The sequence below is a fragment of the Schistocerca gregaria genome, chromosome 7 (genome assembly GCF_023897955.1).
Source record: "Schistocerca gregaria isolate iqSchGreg1 chromosome 7, iqSchGreg1.2, whole genome shotgun sequence".
Classification (NCBI taxonomy): Eukaryota; Metazoa; Arthropoda; class Insecta; order Orthoptera; family Acrididae; genus Schistocerca; species Schistocerca gregaria.
In genome coordinates, this window is record NC_064926.1 from 467,413,980 (window position 1) to 467,434,686 (window position 20,707).

The following is a 20,707-nucleotide window of genomic DNA, read 5'->3' on the forward strand; positions in this document are numbered from 1 at the left end:
GTTTTCTTCCCGCCAAAATCCGCCTTTTAGTCCGGCTACCCCGACACATTTCTGCCCGCCTCGCTAGTCACAGGATTTTTTTTTTCTTTCGAGACACGTCTGCTTGGCGACGCAGCCTTTGTGTTTGTTGGGAGCAGCAGCGAATGTTCGTCGACTACCGTTTCTGTACCTACAGAGGTGTTATCGGATGTGAGCAGTCCACCAAACGTGTCTTGACATGATAAAGCCAAGAATTTTTCGGAGAATACTATATTTCACAAATGTTGCCTATTTGATCTACGATGTCTAGTTGACGGGTCAGTCGGACGGAGAGGGCTAAGAGTGAGGGGTACGAGAGAGTAGCCCCCACCCCAGAAAAAATATCTTTGCAAACTGAAATCACATCCTACCTCCCCCCCCCCCCCCCCCCCCCCACTCCCCATGTAGACGAACATGTCAGCTCAGTATCAGTCTGTAATTGATGTTTACTGTTACCAAGTGTACCAAGAAGAGTATTTTATGAAATCTCAAAACTATTTCCTCCGTCACAGCAAAACTTAACGTGAGTAGCCTCCATCCTTCTTCAGCTCAAATTCTGAGTATGCTTTTGGTGAGGGTCTTTATGTAATGACGGCAACTTCGAAGTTTTGGTACTTGCTTCCTGGTTGATCCTGGGACTTGCTTCAGACATGCCAATTGGTACCGTGTAGCTCGGTGGTAAAGTGTCGTACTACAGATCTAAAGACATTAGTCTATCTAATGGATTGGATCACAATCTCAGCAAGGCCAAACTCATGATAATTGATTGAGCAGTACAGGTTAAACTCATAGGTCGATTAAAGAAACTAGATATCATGAATTATTTTACTTACCTTGGGGTCAGCCATTTGTACCCTAAACAAAGAGGCAAACAGTACATTGATGTCCCCAGAATGAGATTTTCACTCTGCAGTGGACTGTGCGCTGATGTGAAACTTCCCTGGCAGATTAAAACTGTGTGCCAGACCGAGACTCAAACTCAGGACCTTTGCCTTTCGTGGGCAAGTGCTTTCTGCCTGACAATGGTCGTGAGTTCAAGTCTCGAGCTGGCACATAGTTTTAATCTGGCAGGGAAGTTTCATATCAGCACACGGACCACTGCAGAGTGATAATCTCATTCTGGAAACATCCCCCAGACTGTGGCTAAGCCATGTCTCCGCAATATCCTTTCTTTCAGGAGTGCTAGTTCTGCAAGGTTCGCAGGAGAGCTTCTGTAAGTTTGGAAGGTAGAAGAGGAGGTACTGGTAGAAGTAAAGTTGTGAGTACGGGGCGTGAGTCGTGCTTGGGTAGCTCAGTTGGTAGAGCACTTGCCCGCAAAAGGCAAAGGTCCTGAGTTTGAGTCTTGGTCTGGCACACAGTTTTAATCTGCCAGGGAAGTTGTCAGTGCATTGATAAATTTGAGCTTTGGTGCTGGTGCAAGATGCTGTGCATAAAATGGGCTTAAAGAATAATAAATGTGCCCATTACTGAGCAACTAAGGATCTACATGCACCTTTGTCGTCTTGGGTCAACCAAAAAATTCTCCAGTTCTTTGGTCATGTTGTGAAAAGAGATGGAGAAAACCTAGAGAAAATAATCACAGAATGGAAGATCAAGGCCAAGAGACTGAGGGGAAAAGCAACGAACTGGTGGATAGATCAAATCAAGATAATCTCTGTTCTAACATCTTAGCAGGTTCAAAGAGAAGATGGTACCCATCCAGGATGAAGACACTTGATTTGTGTGGTCATGATGCTCAACAATGAGCATGATGGTGATTGTCGTGATGGATCTAGAGGTCTCGGCTTGGATACCCAATTACTTCTAGGATTTTTGTGTGTCACTTATCATTTCTTTTATTTCTGTTAATGTTTGTTGATGGGTAGCTAGTTACACTGTGGACCAGAGTCCACATTAAACGGTAAACCTAGTTATAACTGACTGTTTAACTCAGTTCAGAAGCCAGAATCTGACAGTAATGTACCACCACCAATAGGACCGTGCTTAGTAAATCACTGGGATGGTCAAACCAATGTTCTGGTCGATGACAGCTTTTTCTTGTATTTGCTGGAATTCACTCTGCTGTACCAGGCTGTGACCATAATCTCTGTGCATGTTAGGTGACGTTGTACTCAACATTAGGTTGTCATGCATTACATGTGATGTAGGTTTGTCTTAACCACTGGATTGTCGAGGAGAACTAAGTGTGTACCACATATTATCTCCTAAGAGTCTTATTTCTCTGGCGTTAGTACAAGTAATTTTAGATTTGTTTTTGTTACGTGAATGTTCAGACAGGTCAAAAGAAAAGCTATTGACATGTTGCTACAAAATTACGACCCAACTTCAGTGAAAGTATCATGTACAGTACACAAATTTAGAGGTGTTCTTTTCTTATTTTCTGCTAGAGCAGTTGACTTTGAAAAACGTTTTGTTCACCATAGCCTTTCATTCTTTTGATACACAGTGGTGTTGTTATAGTTTTATTTTATTTGAAACTCTGAATCTGATTTGTCATCTGTTTTAATTTTGTATCTTGCAGCAACCAATCAAGTAACATTTCCTAGCAATTTTCAAGAATTTTGACAGACCCAAAGCTCAGTAAAAAGCACAACAAAGTAGTTATTAAGGGGCGAAATGGGGCTGCAGAAGTTACACTGTTTTATACATAATTTCCAGCAGTTTTTTACAGCAAAACTATTTGCTCCAAATAAATTTAATGATACTGATGAATAAATTGAACTCTTTAAGTCATTTTGTCCCAACCCTTGCATTTTATGTACTTCTTTCTATTTTTTACTTTTGCAGATGTACAGGTAATGTGAACACCTGTTTCTGTTTTTTTTTATGTTTTTAATGTGTGTGTACTATTGGTTTTCAGGTCGCAACGAGCTAATAGCCAGATACATAAAACTTCGGACAGGCAAGACAAGAACTCGCAAGCAGGTCAGCTCTCATATACAAGTGCTGGCAAGAAGAAAGCTCAGAGAAATTCAAGCAAAACTAAAAGTTGTAAGTACTGTAAATTATGCCAATAAATTAAGCATACTAGATAAAAACATGCTCTTGCTAGCTGCCACCATTTTAATAGATATATCTTGGGAGGGGAACATGAATGCATGATCAGATACACCTGAATTGATTTTGGCCATCAGCTTTGGTACAGAGGTGGATTGCACATTACTGCCAAACATTTCCTGTTTTAAACAATTACAAGTTTATACTTTCTTTGTATACCAATCAGTGAAAAGATAAATTAGCTTATTTTGAAAACCATATAATGCATATTATGTGGTACAGATGTAAGATTGTAATGAGGTGGTTATCAACCATAATTAATTGTGGTTTGTGATGTTGTTTGTTACACCCTGGTTGATTATGCATGAAGAACTGTAATCATGACATGCCCACTACCACACTGTTGTACCTAATTATTTAAGTCTTGCCTGTGGCTTGTTTAACATACAGTGAATATATATCTCCTACCTGATATGCTGTAGTAGGGCTCAAATCTCAATCAATACAATCTGTATAAAAATATATATGTCGATTTTCTAAATTACCGAAGGCAAACCTTGAAATGGATTCCTTAACAAGGCCTTAGCTGATTTCTTTTCAGACTTTGATAGTGCTGCATCTACACTGGGGTGACAAAATTCATGGGATGCCTCCTAAAATCATACCAGACGTTTTGCCGAGCACAGTGCAGCAACTCAATGTGGCATGGGCTCGCCAAATCATTGGATGTCCTCTACTGAAATATTGAGCCATGCTGCCTCTGTAGCCGTCCTTTGAAAGTGTTGCTGGTGCAGGATCCTGTGTATGAACTGATCTTGTGATTATGTTCCATAAATGTGCAATGGAATTCATGTTGGGCAATCTGGATGGGCAGATCATTTGCTTGAATTATCCAATTGTTCTTCAAACCAGTCATGAACAACTGTGCCCCAGTGCCAGGGTAAATTGTCATCCATAAAAATTCCACCATTGTTTGCTGCAAATGGTCTCCAAGTAGCTGTACATAACAGTTTCCAGTCAATGACTGGTTCAGTCGGACCAGAAAATTCAGTCCATTCAATGTAAACACAGCACACACCACTGTAGAACCACTGCCAGCTCGCACTGTGCCTTGTTGACAACTTGGTTCCATGGCTTTGTGGGGTCTGCACAACACTCAAACCCTTTCATCAACTCGTACCAACTAAAATTGGGGCTCATCTGATCAGACCATGATTTTCCTGTTGTCTAAGGTCCAACAAATACGGTCAAGAGCCCAGGAGAGGCACTGCAGGCATTGTTGTGCTGTTCGCAAAGGCACTCACATTGATCATCTGCTGCCAAAGCCCATGAATGCTAAATTTTGCTGCACTGGATATGTTTGTTGTAATCCCATGTTGATTGCACTTATTTTGCACAGTGTTGCTTGTCTATTAGCAATGACAACTGTACACAAATGCTGCTGCTCTCCGTCATAAAGTGCATTGTTGATGGTGAGAGGTAATGACTGGAATTTGGCATGCTGGTATACTCTTGACACTGTGTATCTTGGAATACTGAATTCCTTAATGATTTCTGAAGAGGATGTCCCATGTCTGTAGCTCCAGCTGTTATTCCATGTTGGCAGTCTCTTACTCCCCTCCGTGCAGCCATGATCACATCAGAAACCCTTTCACATAAATCAGATGAGTGCAAATGACAGCTTCACCAATTAAAATTTTTGCCCTTTTATACCTTGTGTACGCAATATTATCGCCATTTGTGTACATGCAATCACTATCCCATGACTTCCATCACATCGGGGTATAATGAATTCTATTTAAACAAAGTGTTAATCCTTTAAGTCTCCTCTTGAATACATGCAACAGGGCAAATATCTCAGATAGTGGAAAGGTGTTTTTGACAACTGTATTTGCTTTACCTTGTTGGTTATTAATGGTTTATTTTTTAATTATATAACAAGTCTGTGAATTATTTAATTTTTATTGGATTCATGTATTACCATTTGTTGTCCCTCTTTATCGTGTAAGATTGCCAAGTCTTGCAATAAATTAAAAGCTAAACAACTGCATAAAACTTCTTTACATGAATAGTGGAATTATTTATGATAAACCGTGCAGTCGCAGTACCTGACATCTTACAGTCTCCCACACAGGACCATGCAGCAAAGGAGAAAGCTCTGCAGACGATGTCCAGCATGTCCAGTGCACAAATTGTGTCAGCGACAGCTATTCATAACAAGGCAGCAGCTGCTGGTTTGGCAAGCCTGGGCCTCGGGTCACCAGTGTCTTATCCTGCACCAGTGAGTACCATTCTTAATATATTAATACAATAATAGAAATTCTGGGCAAAATAAAAACAATGGTATACAACGTATCCTACACATAATTGGCCAACAGATGCACAAATAAATTCCTTTGTAATATCAAAACACTGATCACTTCTCTCACCACCCTCATATTACATATTTAGTTCATGTGCATTGGCAGATGAAGTTCTTGACACTGTTTCTTCCTACAGGCTCATTGCTTGTATGAATAATATGTCACTTGTAGACTCATTTACTCTTCAATATTTATGTTGACATTGTCAAAATTGGTGTGCTATCTGGTCATAAACGCGTGAAAATGGCAGAGAAAATGGGAATGTATATGGATAAAAATTATTAAAAGAAATGATATAATCCCCTGTTTTGGTGTACTAATATGACACAGAATCTATTGTCCTCCCAATGATACTGACAAAATTGCATCTGGAAAAGTATTAATTGGCCAAGCTTTCACACCCTCTCGAGCCAAGGAAGGAATAAATGCCAATTAAAACAAGAAATAAAAGTTAATTGAATGTCCACCCTTTCAAATAAATGATGAAATGCTTCAATTGCAGAAAATATCTGGATTGTTTTATTTATGAAGTGGCCAGAATCTTACTAAGACACAATGCCCTCAGTTCTGAAATGCTTTTTAGATTCAGATAACCACACTGAATTATTTGTGTCTACCTTGTTATTGCTATTTCAAAAAATAGTTGTAGGTTGCACAATTTTTTTTATCTCCTCCTTTGGGGGCTGCTTTTTGGCAGTAAATTTCTGAATTTTTAAGATGAGTGACGATAAGTTTATCTATGTAATTTTATTAGATCAGTGTTGGAGACTTCTTTTGCTTTTATAGTAATCCAGGATAGGCCCACACCAAATTTATTAATGCAGTACTCCCCTTATATTTTCACATAACCTGATAATGCCATGTGTGGCTGAAACACATTGTTCTTGAGTTAGTGAAGAACATTGTGCAACCTACTAGTGTTTTTTAAACAGTAGCAATATTAAGGTTGCTGTACCAACACACAAAGATGGAATGGAATAATTTTCACCTTGTTATTTTTCTCTTCAACTCTTCAGGTAACACTGTATAGATGAGAAAGTATTATATTTTGTACTTTTATATTCTGTTATTAATCACACAAATTTACACTTTTGAACCAAGCAATTATTTTTCCTGCCTTTATTTTTTTGTTACTTCATTCTAACATGATCTTAATTTTTTTTTCCCACTACAGTTTTGGCAACCAGGTCTTCAGCCAGGAACTTCACAAGAGTGAGTAGCATATTTGGAATTCTGTATTCATTTAAATGATATTCAACAATAGTGTATAATAAAAAAATTATAATTTTCAACTCAAAACCTATTTCATATCACCATATCATAGATCCGTTTGTCATTTATAAAGTACTGCTTTTGTGACTATCATCTTTGTTGTTTAAACTCACTTCACCTTTGTGTGGGTGCACATCCCTATCTCATCAAGACACCTTAGACAAAGCACTCTACCTATTTTTCATTTGATCACTGATAGTTGGTAGCTCTTTGGGTGAAGGGAGACCGCCAGAGTGATTTGTGTGTGGACAAGATATGTGGGAGAGGAAAGATTTGAAGCTACTGACATGGGTGTTGGAGCAGATATGTTCACCATGGATGCCATGTCTGCTTGGGAGGGACCTTTTTATGTGTAAGGGGTGACAGCTGTTGAAATGGAGGTGTACTTACTGATTTCTTTTGTTTGAACTATGTTGTGGAAATAAGCCTAGTGAGATGGAGGTCAACTTTTTTTGGTGGAGGACCAGATGAATCTTGAGTTGGGAAAAAGAGTTAAAACTGTTGCAAGGAGTCGATTTGTTCTTTGCCATGAGTCCAGACCCCAAATATTTCGCCAATAAAACTGTTCAATCTGGACCTGACCCAAACTCCCCCCCCCTCCCCCCCCACACCCCCAACAATCAGCTTTATGTCGAATTGTAAGCTTTTCTTTGTATAGATGAATTCACGCAAACTTGAGCAATGACAATTTCCTATGTTTTACCAACAATAGAAAAAATTTCACATTTATTGTATCAGAAGCTATTGAAAATCCTTGAATATGCAATATAAGCAAACAGAGATGCATGCACGTAACATTTTTATTTATCTTTATTTATTTATTTATTTAACCTGATCCAATTCAGGTCATCAGGCTGTCTTATATTGGACTAAAGTTTCACACAAACACAACCTCATTTACATCATAGTTACGTAAGAAATAACAGTATGAAAAATGATATTAAAATTATTTGAGTGTTTATAGAGGCAATGTAAGTAAGTAATACTAACTGTGAACTGATAAAGTTAATACTGGCAGTATTTGTAATATTGCTGTTGCTGTCACTAATAATGATAGTAGTAATAAATGAAGACGATGATGATGACAATAATAAATTTAATGATAAGAATTTATAAGTGTACAAAATATGTTTCCTGATGCAGCAGGTTCTGGGGAAAGGATATTTAAGGGGACTGCACCAACTAAGAATAATAGAAAATGAGGACGATCTGACATCGGGAAAGTGGTGGAATGATGGTGTGGACAGAAAGAATTTTGTTCTGTTGCGAATGTGTTAAGGTTGAGGAGAGATATGAGGGACAGTGTACATTGATAAGACAGTAGAGAAGACAGACTGTACAGAAATCTCTTTGCTGATCTGCATGCAGCCAGGATAGCTGTCTGTGCATATGATAAAAACATATGATGAAAGATTTGAACATCACAAATATAACAGACACAGGCATTCATAACCAGTTCCAAGCTGTGTAAGATTTCCTGATAAGGACCTCACAGGATAACATCACTGTAATCAGTAATTGGAAGTATAAACGTTTGTACAAGTTTTTTTCGGTTCAAGAGGTAGGAGCTTTTTATATTTTTGTAGGGGGTGGAGAGATACTGATGCTTTCTTGCACACTGCAGTTATGTACTCAGTCCAATTTAAATTTTCATCTGTCATTACTCCTGGACCCTTTGCTGAGGGAGAGAAGCTGATCTTTGTGCCATTAGGATTACAGTTGGTAGGGATTCCCAATATTTGGGGCTCATGAGCCTAGAATGACCAACCAGTACCTCTTGGGTTTGGGATGGGTTTGCACCAATTTTAACAATGCACACAGATCGGTTTTGAGATTCACAGTAGCCATCTTCAGGTTTATTGGTTTTGCACTGAGGTATAACTGGAGGTTCTCAGTATATATATGTGGTGTTTGTAGTAGGACAAAACTGATGACATGTCATTGACATACAGTGGAAAGAGTATAGTACAGAATACCGGACCCTAGGGGATGCTTGATACTACCTGTCCCGATTGCAACTTCACAGTGCTATGCATTGCTAGCAAGGTGGTAGGTGTGAGCAAACCTGTTGCACAGTATTTGGTAAGAAATTTAGGCTGCTAAATTTGGCAAATAAAATGTCAAAGTAGAGCATGTCAGAGGCTTTGCTGAAACTAAGAAGCACATGGTAGTCATCTCTTGTCATCCATAGCAAGCTTCAGGTCATATGTTACCTTTATTAAGGCTGATGTTGTTCTGTATTGTGTATGGAAACCTGTCTGGTATTCATCTACCAGCTTGTTTATAATTACATAGTTCGTTAGCTGGTTGTTGACTACATATTGTTATGCCTTGGTCTGTGCAAGAACAATGCAAATAGATCATAAATCAAAGAGGTCTGTGGCAATGTCAGTTGTAGGTAGTGATGTAACTAACTGCTGTTTCCAGACTTCTGGGAAAACACTTGTGGTTAAGGAGTGATTGAAGATAGCTGTTATAGTGGGCAGTAGTGGGTCAGTAATATACTTCATAATTTGAAATGCCATCCCACCTTGTCCAGTAGACACTGATCTGATATAAATGATATCTTTTTGACAATATGGCAAGTAACATGCTTGGAAAGTATTTTTGGTGGCTACAGTCATTTACTCCCATGAACAATCAGTGAGACTCTGTTTCATTTGCAGTGCAATTGTGACTGTAGTTAATGTGAAGTATTGGTTCAGTTCTTCAGCTCAAACAATAGGATCAACTGCAGCTTTTACTTTGCCTATGCCAAGACCATGCCGATTTTTCCATTGAACAGCTGCTCTCTTGTTTTCATTTAATATATCAGCTTGCCTGAGTTTAGCATTTCTCACAACTTGACTGATTGTTTCACTTCTGCTTATAAGCAGTATGATTTACAGTCATTGGATGTACTTTATATGCCTAATGTGTAATGTCTCCAAGATCTAGAGTATTGTTTGTCTTTATGGGACCCTTACCAGTTGGGTCTGATTCAAGAAATGGAGAAGGTCCAAAGAAGAGTGGCAAGATTCATGACTGGTGCATTTAGCCGTCACAAGAGTGTTACAAATCTCGTAGAAAGTGTGAAGTGGGGAACACTTGCAGATAGGTGATGTGCTAAACAGAAGGGGCTGCTCGCTAAATTCCAAAATCTGATCTTTGCCGATGATGTAGATCATATATTATTACCACCAACTTTCAAATCGCACAATGATAACCATTCAAAGATAAGGGAAATTAGAGCTCGTACTGAGGCGTTCAGACAGTCGTTTTTCCTGTGCAATCTGCGAGTGGAACAGAGGGGGGAATATGACTTTGGTGTGAGTCGTGTCCTCCACCACACACTGCTTGGTGTCTAGTGGAGTATTTATGTAGATGTAGATGTAGATCTATGAGCTGTTTTAGTTCTTCAGTAAGTCAACGTGCAGGTTTCGTTTTTACTTTTTCAGTTTTTGGGGGAGCAGTTCTTCCACACTGTTGTCAGTAATTACGTGCTATGGCATCCTGGGCAGTCAACATCTTTATACCGATCATAAACTCTTGTCTTTGACATAGTAGATTTGCTGAAAGCCACAGGCAACATTCTGAATGTGATGCTGCACTTTATTCCATTTCACAAGCAAAATTTCATGCAGATTCTTAAATCCACCGTTTTCGAAAGAAAAAAATTTGCCGAGCACTTGAAAACACATGTAATATTTTTTACTGTCAACAATAAACTAAATATTCAAAACAGCAAGAATATGCAAACATATATGAGAAACATATATACCAACAAGATAAAAAAATTAAAATAGGATCTGTAAAACACATGAAATTAAAAAAAAATCCTATTACTTTTGGTCACACCTCATATGTAGGAAACTATAGTACTATAGTCAAATATAGGTGGGAATAAAATTCTAGTTATCAAGCTGATATGATCATATGTATAAGTTTGTAATACTTTTTCAATTAGTCCTAGCTTAGTCTCATCATTTCTATCTCTTTCCTGTCTTTCACCAAACTGTTATACTCTATTGGTCTGTCTGGCTGTGTCTCCTTTGTCCTGGGGTGAAGTAAGTTATTTTAATTAAAGCCATAATCTTGGGCAAACATTCTTGTTTAACTTGCCTTAACAAATGTGGATAAAGTCCCAAACTTTGATGACTGCCTCCATAATATGGGTCCTTTCAGCCATTTACTCTTTTTAGCCCAATATTTCCCTGTAAGCTTGCATCTGCCTGCTCTCTGTGTACAGAATTTTTCTGTTTCTTTTTAATTACAATTTGCATTTTGAATACAGTTCAAATATCTTCTATGTTAAAGAGACCATTTCGACTGTTCTATTATCATAATAAAACTATATATAACTGCTGGGATTGTTGTTTGTTTTACAGTGTTAAGCCTTTCGCACAACCTCCTTATGGTGGGAAGCCAGCAACAGCTGTGTCCTCCAGTGACATGACACTGCAGGCCCCACCACCACCTCCATGGGAAGGTCGTGCTATTGCAACGCATAAGCTCCGTCTCGTTGAATTCTCTGCCTTCATGGAACAGCAGCAAGATGCCGATACTGTAAGTTTTTGCACATGTAGTTCTTACTGCAATCATTAAGTAGTAGTCTGTTTATAAAAGATACATAATCAGTTTATTTAATTAATCAATGATGAAAGTGGCACTGGTTCTTGTAGATTCACATAATTACTCAGTCTTCCAATGAAAGCGAATGTAAATAATTACCCAAGAAAAATGCACCTTTTCATTACTGTGTTATTGTTTTTGTGATAAGCTCAGAGTATACTGCTGTATTCTTGGTAACACACATCTGTTGCATCTTCATGCTGAAACTGCGAGAAAGACACACCGGGACTTACTCTTCAGACGAAATGGGGAAGTTACCAGATTTCATTTAATTATGTGGATATTTAACATTAAAATTCTTGATTTCAGTAATGTTAGAGGATACACAGATGGTCCATCTCTCTTTTAGGGAATTATGCTTCTGAGTTTGTTTATGTGTTACTCAGCACAGTTTTCTTCCGTGGATGCCATATTATTGTAGCATAGGACCAAACAGCTTGGTCTTCTGTCCCATGCACCAGTGGAACCACAAATACTTTTAAAAGGCAAAAGTAAATAGGAATGCAGGAAATATAATAAAAGTGATGAGATGCTGGTGTTATTTTTGACAGTGTTTGGGATTTTACTTACCTAAACTGTGAAGATTGAAGACAGACTGGCATCAGAGTTCGACACTATTTTTTGAAGTTCTCCTAAAATCTCTGCTCTATATATGCAATTAGAAACTGACATTAAGTCCTCCAGAACAGATTTTTGGCATAGTTGCTGTGGCAGTAAACTTCATACAGAAAAAAATTCATGTACAGATAAATTTAGCTTTCTTCAACTCGAGTGATTAGTTGCTACTGATTTTCCCCTGTTATTTAGAAACTAATAATAAAACATTATTTGATTGATTGATTGACTTTTAATGCAAAGAGAATGAGAAGCAAATGCCTATCTTACTTTTCCTTCCTCATAGTTTATTTGGGAGCCATAATAGCCTTGTGGCTAAAGCACTACACTCTGGCTCTGGAGATCCCGAGTTCAAACCAAATATGGACAGGAATTTTTCCTCATTCCCAGTCGCACCGGAATGGCTCGAGGTCCACTCAGCCTCATGTCAAAATGAGTGCTGGGGATCTTTCCCAGGGGTAAAGGGTGGTTGGGCTGAGGAACGTCCCAGCCCTCTGTCTCCTAGTGGAAAGAAAGGTTGCGCTGTATCAGCAGTCTTGTATCCCAGCCTTTACCTTTTATCGTAGTTTATTTACTATCAAGTGTTTTGTCTTGTCTTTAAATGGAGAATCTTTTTTATAGTCTTGGTAGTAGTTATGAGTATTTTGTGATGTATATATGTTAATGAGAAGACTTAGTAGGATGTAAATGATTTAAGGATAAAGGTTTCAATCTTGTTTATGTTCCTTTTGACGACTAAGTGCCTTTACTGCTCAGTGAGTTGTTGTTATTTTCTCTTCTTAAATTATTAAAATGTTGTGGTTTATGTATTTATGGTCCTTACTTCTGTTTTTTTTTTTTTTTTTTTTTTTTTTTTTTTTTTTTTTTTTTTTTTTTTTAGAGTTACTGTTTTATGACTGCAAACTACAAACTTTGTACTACAAAATTGTTGACAGAACAAGCTATTTGAATATACTGTTATTTCTGCATGTTTAAGGAGTTATTTTATTTAAAAATATTTTTTTCCTTGTTTCAGTACCACAAACATTTGTTTGTGCACATAGGTGAATCAGCCAGCTACTCTGTGCCACTGTTAGAGGTAAGTAGATTGTTCATATGAGAAAAAACTGATTTCTGTTCTACGTATGTGATGAGTATGAAACCTTGGCAGATAATACCTTGTTTGTTTGTTTGTGTGTGTGTGTGTGTGTGTGTGTGTGTGTGTGTGTGTTTTCCCCATCCGTTCTAAATTACTGACAATATTTTTATAGTTGTTTATTTTGGAAGTTGAAAATAATTTCAGTGTAAAGGATGTACCACTGCTGCTCAGATTTGATGCAGCATTTAATCTTTTATACCTAGCAAGTATTGAAAACAACTGTTGACAGAAACTGTAAAAATTATACACTGCTGCATTACATTCCTCAGATAACCCTGAGAAATTGCATCTCTGATGTAAATTTCTTCTGGGCATGTGGGTAGAAAAATTTGGACAATGAAATAAGAAAGGCGTATTTTAAAGGCAGTAGAGAAAGGTGGTGAGAAGCAGATCATGACATCATGAACAAAGGAAGGTAAAAAGCAAAACAAATTGCAACTGCTGTGCTACTTGAACAATAATCAGTTTTCAGAATGGAGGCAATTCATGGGTAACCACTTGAGAAAATAAAGAAATGAAGGTAGCTGCTTGGTTGGCAAAAGGGTGATCTGTTAATTAGACCCCAGGATTTAAATAGAGAATGACAGTTGATTAATGTACGTGCAGTGGTTCTGGTGTGGATTTCTATGAAGGCCCCTGTTTTTAGTGATGTAAGGGCACGACAACAAGTGAACTGGTGCATAGAATTGCTTGCAACAGACAAGCTGTATGTAATGTATTAAGCTGTGGAGTCAGGTGATGTACTGTGTGTTCCATGAGTGTCAGAGCTGTGTAAATAGGGGAAAAGATGGCCAGTGGGAAACATCAATTAGAAGGAAAGATGAAAAGCCCGCAGAGTTCACAAAGTTTCGTGTCTTTTTGTTTGTACAGGATATTAACTACAGGTTACAGGTAAAAATTATGCTTGAGCATGCAATCATGTGTGTGATGAACATAAAAATGGGCATAAAAAGAGAAAGAGAGAAATGCAGAACTTATCAGATGCTGCAAAATAAATATTACATAATATAACATTCATTATTTGTGTGAAGTCCCATTAATATAATGATAAAAAAAGGACTAGATTAGTAGAAACATTATGGTTGCCATTGAACATAAGGCCGCATAATGTTAAACGCATAGCAGACAAAGAAACAAGTGGTTCTAATGCATCTAACTGATCAGCACAAGGAGGATCACTCATTTCAACATTATCTGTGGGAAATACTGGGATAAATTCTTGTGTCTGATTCCACTCATCGGCTTTGAGCAATGACGTCAAACCTAATGCAAAGATGCTACGTATAGGCAATCTATGAAAGCAATGGATCACAATCATAAACAAACAAATGTAGCATATGATAAAATTACAGTCACATTCTCACAATTATTTACTTAGTTATGAATTATACCGAAACGAACTGAAGATAATGAAAATAAGAACTAGAATTTTAAAAAAAAAAATCATGTTTGGTAAGACATATTCTCGTAATTCTTGCGACTAGAAAAGCACAGAGACCCTTTAGATTGCATTACAATAAAGTGCATGGATGAAGTCATATGCTATGAAAAAGCGTTAATTTTACATTAATTATTGAATCTAACGGGAGAAGTGCAGGAAAGTGGAGGTGCATGTATCAGAAAAAGAGGAAAATTAAATTAATGACAACAAACATGAAACAGTAGCATAAAATGTGGAGAAACTCGACACTTAAAATTCTAAAAGAAAAGCCATTACATGACAAATGAATATCTGCAAAAAATAAAATATTGTAACGGATAGCTAGAATTAACCTATGTGGGTAAATTCCAGTTACAGATTCCAACTGCTCCATGATTAATATGTAAATTATTTTTGCTGTTATATGCACAGAAACGTAATACCATTTCTGCCTTTGTAATTGCTCTCTAAAGCTACTGCGGTGAATTACAAAAATTGGAATCGGTAACTAGAACTGGCCTTCTATATAGGTCAATTCTAGTTACTGATTCCAATATCAGTAACTGTTTTGCAGTAGTTCAGATAGCCATTAGGAATGCAGAAATCATATTAACCTACATTTTACTACACACATGTGCTGAAAGCACTATCTAAATAATGAATCATTGAATGTCTGGAATCCAATTCCAACTTTTTGATGGTTCATAATTTTGGACATTTTTGCTGTAAATTTGGGGACTATGTTTTTCTAGGATTTCTAAATTTCTTATTCATCTCAGAACTACTATGAAAAATTAACAACTACTGTAGGTATAGCTTCCAAATTTTTCTCTTTTTCGTGGTAAGTAATGAAGATACTAATACATAGTAATACCATATGTAGAAATCCTGAAACAATTTAATGCACACCGTTGTTGTTAAAACTATCTGAATAACGGAGTGTGGAATGGTTGGAATCGGTAACTGGAATTAATCTCTATAGGTCAGTTTCAGTTGCTGATTTCAGTATTTTTTAGACCCCACTTTTTGTCAATTTTTGTTACCTGTGTACTCGCCCATTAGATTTAGCAATTAGTATTAAAAGTTAATGATGATTCATAATATTATGACTTCACTATGCGCTATACTGTACTGGATTTAATGGTCCTCTGTGCTTTTCTTACTCGCATAAATTACAATAATAATTTATTTTAGACATGTATACTTCTTTTTTCTGTTCTTATTTATTTTCATTACCTTTTATTCTTGTCAGTATAATTTGTGGCTAAGTAATTAATCACGTGAACTGTGTGTGTAGTTTTATCATATGCTACATTCGTTTGTTTACGAGTATGATACGTTGCTTTCAAACGTTGCCTCTATGTAGCGTCTCTGCCTTGGATATGTCATTGCTCTAAGCCGACGAGTGGAATCGGACACTAGAATTGAACCAAATAGTGTGTGCTGACATACTAATCAAACAATGGAAAGTCTAGGATGGTATAACAACAATGTGGAAAGGATTGATTGCTACTCACTACGTAGAGGAGGCATTGAGACACACACAGGCACCAAGAAAAAGAATTCTAAAAATGTTAAAGCTTTTGTACAATGTCTTTTCTCAGAAGTAGAGCTCTTGCACATTCAAACAACAAAACACCACACACACACACACACACACACACACACACACACACACAAACACACAAACTAACTATTCTCTCCAGGTGCTAAGAAGACAGTAGGCATTTGCTTGTGAATTGTTGTGTGATTCTGTGAGAGTTCTACAACTGAGGAAACACTTTGTCCAGAAGCTTAAACATTTCTAGTCTTCCTTTTCTTTCTGCATGTCTGTGATTCAATGTCGCCCCTGTGTGTGAGTAGCAATCTATTGTTTCCATATTATTAGTACTTCCTAATGTGGTAAATAATGAGGCAGGGCGGGATGAAGGATTTCATGTGATGGTCCAATTCTTGAATTAGAAATAGCTGATGTTCACATCCTAAAACACAATTTTTTGTCATAGTGCATAGCAGGACATATTATTTTGTTTCAAGACAAAAGCTTTTTTTTAAATTATTAATTTAATATTGTATTACCTTACTAATCATACTTCTTGGTTCCACAGGCAGTTGATGTCCGGCAGATTTATGATAAGTTTCCTGAGAAGAAAGGTGGCTTGAAAGAGCTTTATGACAAAGGACCACAGAATGCATTTTTCCTTGTCAAATTCTGGGCAGATCTGAACACTAACATCCAGGACGAAGCTGGAGCCTTCTATGGAGTTACAAGCCAGTGAGTCCTACTTCCTTTTGGGGACATTCCTTTGAGAGCTACAATTGCAGTTTTGAAAATATGAATTTACTTCTGTTGCAAAAATATTATAGCCATATGAAATAGTTATTGGATATATACAGGGGATGGACAAAAAAATTGAAACACCACAAAAGCAACACTGTACCATGTCTAATACAGTGTGGAGAAAATGGTTGGCTTTCAAAACATTTTCTACTTGTCTTGTAGGGGTTTCAAAGGTACTTTGTACCATTCTTTCAGCAAAACAGTGGCAAGTTCTGGTATCAATAACAAAGGTGGATAGTGATCCCACACACTTCTCTACAAAGACAACCACAAGGCCCAACAATATTGAGATTTGGTGTCTGTGGTGGGCAAAGGAAACGCAACAGTTCATCCTGGTGCTCACACGACTAGTCCTGGGCAGTAGAAGCTGTGTGAACAGGGGCCCCATCATCTTGGAACCCAGGAACACCACTATGGAAAACAAACTTTGTACTAAGGGATGGATGTGATCAGCCAAAATGGTCGCATAATCCTTGGCAGTTATATGACCTTGTAGAGTAACAGTGGGGCCGAAAAAATACATGATATGACTACCCAAATCGTCACCGAACTCCCACCATGTTTCACTGCTGGAATGTAGACTCGTTTAAAATTGGTAACATGGTGAAACGAGGCTCATCTGACTAGATGACATTCTTCCTGAGCTCCTTAGTCCATGTTTTATGGCTTCTGTACCAGTTTTCCTGCTAAGAGCATTTGCATCACTGATGATTGGTGTAGAATTACAAGCTCACCCTGCCATTCCATGCTTATGGAGCTCCCTTTGTATTATTGTGGTGCTTACAGGGTTCGTGAGTGCAACATTCCGTTCTACAGTGACTTTTCTAGCTGTTGCCCTCTTGTTTTTTATTACAATACTCTTCAGTGACTGACCATTGTGATCACTCTGCACACTTTCATTCATGTTGTGATTTAGCAGACGATTTTCCACTTTCCTATATGTGGTATACATCTATAGTGTTTCAAGAGGCACCATATCAAACACTCTGACTCCCTTGTTTATGGAAGCACACACCATATGAGCACCAACAATTTTCCCACATTCAAATTTGCTTAGCTCTGATACAATACTCTCTCAACATTGCAGGACAGTGTTTTGACTTTTTCTGATGGAAGAGTACCTACGCAATTACATCTTAAACAAACATTTCTTTATGAATTGGTAGCTCAGGATCCCCACTTATTGTACTGTGGTTAATTATACAATCTTGGCTGCAGTCAACACTTCTTGTACTGTTTTACGCGAATTATATATTGGTAGTGAATGATGCTTCACAACCTCCACAGGAAACAACTCTTATGACATGTGCACGTATATGGAGAAATATAAATATGTATTTATAGCCTGCTCATAAATTTGATATTACTCTGATCCTGCACAAGTTTATTTTTTATTTAATTTATTTAAATTTCTTATGAATACGAGCAATTATGTGTAACATTGAATATGAACTGCCTTAGTACCAGCTGCCATTAGCCAGTTGCAAGTACACAGTTTAACTTTTTTCAATAATGAGTAGACAACATTCGCTACAGTTAAATGTTTTATTGAACGACGTAGTACTGTCGAACCTCTGCTTTCGTATTCTGCAAAATGACACACAGCAGTAAGCAATCTGTATGGGTATAAAAGGATACAACACAATATATTGGCTGCATGCCATAAACTAGTTTTACTCAACAACAAAAAACAACATGTAGCTTATGTGCTTTATTTAAAATAACAAATGATTAAAATTAATTCAACAGAAGTTATAACTTTACCTTTGATCAATCTCATGAAATGTAATTGGGTATATTTCTAATGAAATATAATATCCGATAACAACCCATCTCTCAAAGTTAATTAATCCTGAGAAGACCTGCTGCTTAAGGAATTTCCTTTACTTACAATACACTATAATACATAATGACACAGCTTTTCCTTAGATTGTGAATTAATGTTGACCATTTCAAATGAGAGATAATTGAACACTAAGTCAGTGATGCAATTTGTATTGACACCATTTATCTCCCTTTTGTTTCAGTATAACATAAATATTTTTTTGTTATTTATTTTATTTTCTCAGATATTTTGCAATGAAATGGTTCTTTAGATGATAATCACCTGTAAGGATAATGTTTCCTTCTTTAATTATTTTTATTTTGTATGAAAGTCTACTCAGAAAATATTGTCAAGCTAGCTGTAATGCTAAATTATTGCATCTCAGAACTTTGTTTCTTTCATCCTGGTAACTAGTAGCAAATCAATAAAATCTTTGTATTTAAATCTCTTTTATAAACTTCCAAAAGTCTTCTCTCTTTAAATTAATTCCATCACTGGTTTCTTTTGTTTTTATTGGGACTAAAGTTACCTCCTGACTCAGCAGCATCAGTGGCAGGACAACTGAGAGAAAATTTGGAATACATTTCACACAAATTTTCTCAGCATGTTATAGTCTTAGGTGGAGATTTCAATTTACCAGATATAGACTGGGACACTCAGATGTTTAGGACGGTTGGTAGGGACAGAGCATTGAGTGACATTATACTGAGTGCACTATCTGAAAATTATCTAGAGCAATTAAACAGAGAACCGGCTCGTGGAGGTAACATCTTGGACCTACTGATAACAAACAGACCCGAACTTTTCGACTCTGTAAGTGCAGAACAGGAAATCAGTGATCATAAGGCCGTTGCAGCATCCCTGAATATGGAAGTTAATAGGAATATAAAAAAAGGGAGGAAGGTTTATCTGTTTAGCAAGAGTAATAGAAGGCAGATTTCAGACTACCTAACAGATCAAAATGAAAATTTCTGTTCCGACACTGACAATGTTGAGTGTTTATGGAAAAAGTTCAAGGCAATTGTAAAATGCGTTTTAGACAGATACGTGCTGTGTAAAACTGTGACGGACGGAGAAAACCCACCGTGGTTCAACAACAAAGTTAGGAAACTACTGCAAAAGCAAAGAGAGCTTCACTCCAAGTTTAACGCAGCCAAAACCTCTCGGACAAACAGAAGCTAAACGATGTCAAAGTTAGCATAAGGAGGGCTATGCATGAAGCGTTCAGTGAATTCAAAAGTAAAATTCTATGTACCGACTTGACAGAAAATCCTAGGAAGTTCTGGTCTTACGTTAAATCAGTAAGTGGCTCAAAACAGCATATCCAGACACTCCGGGATGATGATGGCATTGAAACAGAGGATGACATGCATAAAGCTGAAATACTAAACACCTTTTTCCAAAGCTGTTTCACAGAGGAAGACCGCACTACAGTTCCTTCTCTAAATCCTCGCACAAACGGAAAAACTGGCTGACATCAAAATAAATGTCCAAGGAATAGAAAAGCAACTGGAATCACTCAACAGAGGAAAGTCCACTGGACCTGACGGGATACCAATTCGATTCTACACAGAGTATGCGAAAGAACTTGCCCCCTTCTAACAGCCATGTACCGCAAGTCCCTAGAGGAACGGAAGGTTCCAAATGATTGGAAAAGAGCACAGGTAGTCCCAATCTTCAAGAAAGGTCTTCGAGCAGATGCGCAAAACTATAGACCTATATCTCTGACGTCGATCTGTTGTAGAATATTAGAACATGTTTTTGCTCGTGTATCATGTCGTGTTTGGAAACCCAGAATCTACTCTGTAGGAATCAACATGGATTCCGGAAACAGCGATCGTGTGAGACCCAACTCGCTTTATTTGTTCATGAGACCCAGAAAATATTAGATACAGGCTCCCAGGTAGATGCTATTTTACTTGACTTCCGGAAGGTGTTCAATACAGTTCCGCACTTTCGCCTGATAAACAAAGTAAGAGCCTACGCAATATCAGACCAGCTGTATGGCTGGATTGAAGAGTTTTTAGCAAACAGAACACAGCATATTGTTATCAATGGAGAGACGTCTACAGATGTTAAGGTAACCTCTGGCGTGCCACAGGGGAGT

At 37.5% G+C, this 20,707-nt stretch overlaps 1 protein-coding gene across 10 annotated transcripts in view; it reads left to right on the forward strand.

Annotated features, from left to right (window-relative positions):
• The window catches only part of LOC126281832 (transcriptional enhancer factor TEF-1), an 824,099-nt gene that overhangs the window by 796,445 nt on the left and 6,947 nt on the right, over positions 1 to 20,707 (forward strand). For 6 of the 10 annotated variants that reach the window (XM_049981068.1, XM_049981075.1, XM_049981072.1 and 3 more), the window contains 6 exons: positions 2,879 to 3,009; positions 5,138 to 5,296; positions 6,553 to 6,590; positions 11,018 to 11,195; positions 12,892 to 12,954; positions 16,543 to 16,709. In XM_049981068.1, the coding sequence (XP_049837025.1) occupies positions 2,879 to 3,009; positions 5,138 to 5,296; positions 6,553 to 6,590; positions 11,018 to 11,195; positions 12,892 to 12,954; positions 16,543 to 16,709 (736 nt within the window). The remainder of the gene's footprint in view (positions 1 to 2,878; positions 3,010 to 5,137; positions 5,297 to 6,552; positions 6,591 to 11,017; positions 11,196 to 12,891; positions 12,955 to 16,542; positions 16,710 to 20,707) is intronic. The other 4 variants (XM_049981067.1, XM_049981069.1, XM_049981073.1 and 1 more) reach the window with 1 other exon arrangement.